The 4,775-nt window shown below is 54.6% G+C and overlaps 1 protein-coding gene across 1 annotated transcript; it reads left to right on the top strand.

The window, feature by feature from the left end:
• Positions 1–232: 232 nt before the first annotated feature.
• Positions 233–4,421, top strand: LOC102417086 (molybdopterin synthase catalytic subunit). Its single transcript, XM_006109322.3, has 4 exons — positions 233–379; positions 1,182–1,332; positions 2,010–2,133; positions 3,976–4,421. The coding sequence occupies exons 2-4, from the start codon at positions 1,247–1,249 to the stop codon at positions 4,042–4,044; spliced, it is 279 nt and encodes a 92-aa protein (XP_006109384.2). The 5' UTR covers positions 233–379; positions 1,182–1,246; the 3' UTR covers positions 4,045–4,421.
• Positions 4,422–4,775: the final 354 nt, after the last annotated feature.

The following is a 4,775-nucleotide window of genomic DNA, read 5'->3' as shown; positions in this document are numbered from 1 at the left end:
AAAGGGCCGCGGCGTTAGGAAGGTTGAGAACCACTGCTAGTGGTCATGTTCATGGTAAACTCCTTTTTATATCATGCTCGACTCATTAGGGATAGACACTGTGGTGGTTGTTTTTTTAATTTCACACTTAATGTATCATTCAGATCATGCCTCCTAGCACCTCTGATGTAGAAAAGCATGACTGGACGTGCAGCCTGTAACTGGTGGATCGCTGGCACCACCGTTAAGGTCTGTTAATACCTCGTTTCTAGGGAAGATGTGGGTGAAGATGAAGAGAAACCTAAAGATATCATCAGGTTCACCGCCGAGAAGCTGTCCGTGGAGGAAGTCTCGCAGCTGGTGACGTCCCCGCTCTGGGGTGCGGTGTCCCTGTTTGTGGGTGAGTGTGTGTCCCCAGCTCCCTTGCCGGTACGAGGCCGTAAAGGCACGGGTGTCCCGTGTCCAGTGTTGGGGCGGGATGTTAAGACACTGAGCCACGGTGACCGGGTGGGGGTCGAAGTTTCCAGCTTTGCGTCGTGAGAGTAATCTTCAAACGAACATGTTAAAGGCCTACTGAGAGCAGGACAGACGTCCTTAGCAGAGAGAATTCTGTGTTTTCCAAACATCCAGGGGAAATGGGTGGTGGTGGTACCTTCATGATAACCGGGAACGTGATGCCCAGCTGCTGTGCCAGGCATTCTCTAAGTGGCAAATGCCACCGGGAAAGAACTCTGCTGCTTTGTCACGCGAGAGTCTCCATCCGCCTGCCCGGTCAGCGCGTCTTACCTTCTTACCTTTGTGATGGTTATCTTTTGTTTTTCTTGTCATGTTCATTTTTAGAATATTGCAACGTAATCTTCAGACAGATCTGTGTGCTACTTGTCTATTCCAAAATAACCCTGTTCTTGCCCTGGCCGGCGTGGCTCAGGTGGTTGGCTGTCATCCGTGCACCAAAGGGTCGCCGGTTCAGTTCAGGTCAGGGCACACGCCCGGGTTGCCGGCTCGATCCCCAGTAGGGGGCGTGCGGGAGGCAGCCAAGCGATGTTTCACTCTCATCGATTTTTCTCTTTCTCTCCCTCTCCCTTCCTCCCTAAAAAAAAAAAATCAATCAAAATATATTAAAAAATTAGAATCTTTTTTACTGTGCCATTTCTACTATAAGGAGAAACCTTATTCTAATCGCCTTTTTTTCTTCTTCTTAGGGACCACGAGGAATCACTTTGAAGGGAAAAAAGTCATTAGCTTAGAGTACGAAGCATACATACCGATGGCGGAAAACGAAGTCCGGAGGATCTGTGGTGACATGAGGCGGAAGTGGCCGGTCAGGCACATCGCGGTGTTCCACAGACTCGGGTATGACGCCCTCATGCCCTGCCAGCTCCCCTCCGTGCGGGCGCGGGCCCTGCGGTGTCAGGTCCTGGCTCCGGGGAGAGGAGTTAGCGTGTTTCCTGGCAGACGGTGGAGGTTAAGGCTGCTTGTTCCGTTGTAACGTTTGCAGTGCCAGCTGCTGTGCCAGGGCCCAGGTGGGCAAGACCCTTGAGCCCAGGCCGCAGGGCTTGTGCTGATCGGGGGAAAGTCCCAGAGGCCGTTAGGGAATTGTCTTCTAGTCTGGACTCTGTTTATATGAAGAAAAGAGACTTTAAAGTACATGCCCTGGGAGGACATTAGATTGGTTTGCCTTTTGTGTCCCTAAGAGTGGGTTCCAGGCTTTGCAAAGCGCCCAGCAGTGGAGACTGGATCGTCAGGCGCAGCGAGGTGGCTGTCCTGTGATTACAGCGCTAGAGGTCCTGTCCGCTGTGTGTTGCTGTTTGACATTTAAGTTCTCTGTTGCTTCGCCAGCTGGTGACGTTTCTCCGGCGCCGCCGGGCGCTGTGCCTGTTGGTTTGGCTCAGGCGTTGGTTGACCTGGAGGCCACATAGGAGGAAGGGGGTGTTAGTTCTGGGAGCTTCTCTGGGATTTCTCTTCAGGGGTCGTGAACCCTTGAGCAGTAGGTTCAGAGAAGGCGTAACGTGCCCTCCGTTCCGTTGCAGCCTGGTCCCCGTGTCCGAAGCGAGCGTTGTCATCGCCGTGTCTTCGGCCCACAGGGCTGCGTCCCTCGGAGCCGTGAGCTACGCCATCGATGCTCTGAAGGCCAAGGTGCCCGTGTGGAAGAAGGTACCTGGAGGAAGCTCCCGCCTCTGCCTTGGCCGGGTTTTCCTCAGGGATTTTTGAGCACGAGAGCACATGCAGAGTTTGTGCACATGCGTCTCCCCCGACTTGCTGACTCCTGTTTTCTGAATCTGAGAAGCAGGGTGTTTATGTAAAACTAGAGGCCCGATGCACGAAATTCCTGCAAGGGGCTCGACCCCCGCCCGCCGCAGCAGCCGCCTCTGCCTCAGCCCTTGCAGCCCCGGCTTCTTCCGGAAGGTCGTCTGGAAGGACGCCCGGTCTAATTAGCATATTATGCTTTTATTATCTAGGATCTTTTTTCCAAGGTTTGTTAACCATGAAAAATATACGCCCCCAGAATGCACGGCACGGAGCTGGCCTCCGCAGTGTAGGAGTTGGGATTCCCAGGCTGCCGGAGCCCTCAGGTTAGGGTTCCCTGAACAAGGGGGTCTCCTGTCCAGAGCGGGAATGGTGTGCGGCTACTCGGGCAATTGCCAGCACAGAAATTCTTCAAGGCACTAGACCCCCCAGGGCTCCATCCTTTTAGAAAAAGAAAAAAGGGTGGAGAAAATGCCCGGTGAGTGGATGTAACCATGTCAGTGGGAGACGTACGGGCTCTCTGTGCCCAGCCCCGCAGTGAGGGCAAATGGGTCTCTGGTCATAGAGCCTCTCCCCCCACTAGCGGCAGCGGCAGGGGCTGTCTGTGCTCTCGGCGGCCAGCACCCAGGCGGGGCTGTAGCAGAGTGCGAGCCGCTGGGGGCCGGGGGGGACAGCAGCCAGGGCCGGGGACCAGGGCGGGGGCCCCTCAGTGTCCATGACGGCTGGACCTGACCCGCCTGAGGGATGTAGCCACCAGGCTTTCAGAATGGAAACCGAAGCCCCTTGTTAAAGGGGAAACTGGGGTGAGAGTCGTGAGTGTGAAGGGACCCTGGCTTAGTGCAGCTCAGATGTCTGGGTGTTTGCTCTGAACCAGGCCACAGTGTCCATAGAGCGGGGAGGCGCCTGAGAAGGGAGTGGAGGGCACCCCATGGTGAGAGCACCCCCACAGTGAGAGACCCCACGGTGAGAGCACCCCACGGTGAGGGCACCCCACGGTGAGGGCACCCCACGGTGAGGGCACCCCACGTGAGTCATGAGCCTGGGGCAGGGGGAGGGGACAGCCCACGACTGCAGGTGAGCGGGTGGCCTCCAAAGAAGGCCCTGGGCGGTGGGGAAGGGTCCAGGTGTCCAGAGGACAAGCGAGTGTGGGTTTCTGTTCCGCCGGCAGAGGAGCTGGCTAGAGAGTGAGAAGGGAAGGTGGCCTGTCCTTCCTGAACGTGTGGAAACGCTAGTCCGGTCCTAGTCGCGGCCTGTGCTTCGAGGTCGTCTGTGGCGCAGGCACAGGTGGGCAGGCAGGCGCCACCTGCGCCCAGAGCAGCTGTCACCTGTGCAGAGCTTCTGCAGGGTCACCATGTCACAGGCTGAGCCCCGCTGCCTGGGGACCAGCGCAGTTAGAGCTGTGGGAGCAGCCGGTGTGTTTGGAAAGGAAAATGCTTAGAACGGAAGACCCTGCCCTCTTCTGCCTGCCCAGCTGTCCCTGTGCTGGGCCCCAGGGAGTTCAGCCCTTATTCTGCCCCGTCGTCCCCCCTGGTATGGCTTCTGTCCGCTGCTCCCCTCTGGGTGGGCGTCCTTACGTGGAGGGGACGTGTTCGTTCCTTTCTCTGCTCGCGGTGCCGATATAAACGTCCCAGGATGTGGAGAGAGGAGCAGATTTCAGTAGGTGTGATGTCCATCGCCCTCGCTGCTCAAATCTGTCTGCGTGTATTCAGATGCTTTGTGTTGAATGCCTGTCATGCTTCTGTCTCTTAGGAAATATACGAAGAATCATCATCATCTTGGAAGAGAAACAAAGAATGCTTTTGGGCAGCCAGCGAGTAAATCACTCACGTTGGTGAAGTGGTCGCCTGACCTTGGGCCACAATCTGATTTTCCTTCTCCAGAGCTCAGGAGAGTTTAGGGTGAGGTCTGACACTGGAGCTAGAGAGAGGGACCGCCTCTAGGGGGAAACGGAAGAACAATTTAAACACGAGGAAAGATGTCAGCGGTAGACAAATGAACTCATGACGAATGATTGTAACTGGACTCAGAGTCTGTCTCAGAACCCACCTCCCCATCCCCCTCCCCACAGCCAGGGTGCCACTATGGTGCTGGCTGGAGGGCGCACAAAGTCATTACTGGACAGTCATGATATATTTTCAGAATTTATATATTTAAAAAGTAAACCAAATAAACATGATTAAAAACGTTTATGAGCAACATTTTTCTGTGTTTTAAAATTCAGTACTAAGACATAAAACATGTATTTCATACTATGGCGATGTCTAGGATTTCAGAATCTATCATCTCACCATTACTTATTAGATTTTATAAGTTCTTAGTGTTGAATCCGTATACAAATCAGCATGAAGTCACTGTAAAACCAGGGTAATTGACTAGCAACAAGGTTCCTTTGGGTTATACTGTTAGTTGATATTTAAAATTTGACCCTCAGCCGGCCGGCCGGCATGGCCCTCGGTTGAACATCAACCAGGAGGTCCCGGTTCAATTCCCGGTCAGGGCATATGCCTGGGTTTCGGGCTCGATCCCCAGTGGAGGGCGTGCTGGAGGCA

The sequence above is a fragment of the Myotis lucifugus genome, unplaced genomic scaffold, assembly GCF_000147115.1.
Source record: "Myotis lucifugus unplaced genomic scaffold, Myoluc2.0 scaffold_8298, whole genome shotgun sequence".
Classification (NCBI taxonomy): Eukaryota; Metazoa; Chordata; class Mammalia; order Chiroptera; family Vespertilionidae; genus Myotis; species Myotis lucifugus.
This window is presented reverse-complemented; position numbering and strand designations above follow the sequence as displayed.

Excerpts from the sequence above, each read along its gene's own strand:
- LOC102417086 (XM_006109322.3), top strand. The coding sequence starts at position 1,247 with ATGGCGGAAAACGAAGTCCGGAGGATCTGTGGTGACATGAGGCGGAAG. Across the intron at positions 1,333-2,009 it reads GCGGTGTTCCACAGACTCGG|CCTGGTCCCCGTGTCCGAAG; the intron begins GTATGACGCCCT and ends GTTCCGTTGCAG. Across the intron at positions 2,134-3,975 it reads AGGTGCCCGTGTGGAAGAAG|GAAATATACGAAGAATCATC; the intron begins GTACCTGGAGGA and ends TCTGTCTCTTAG.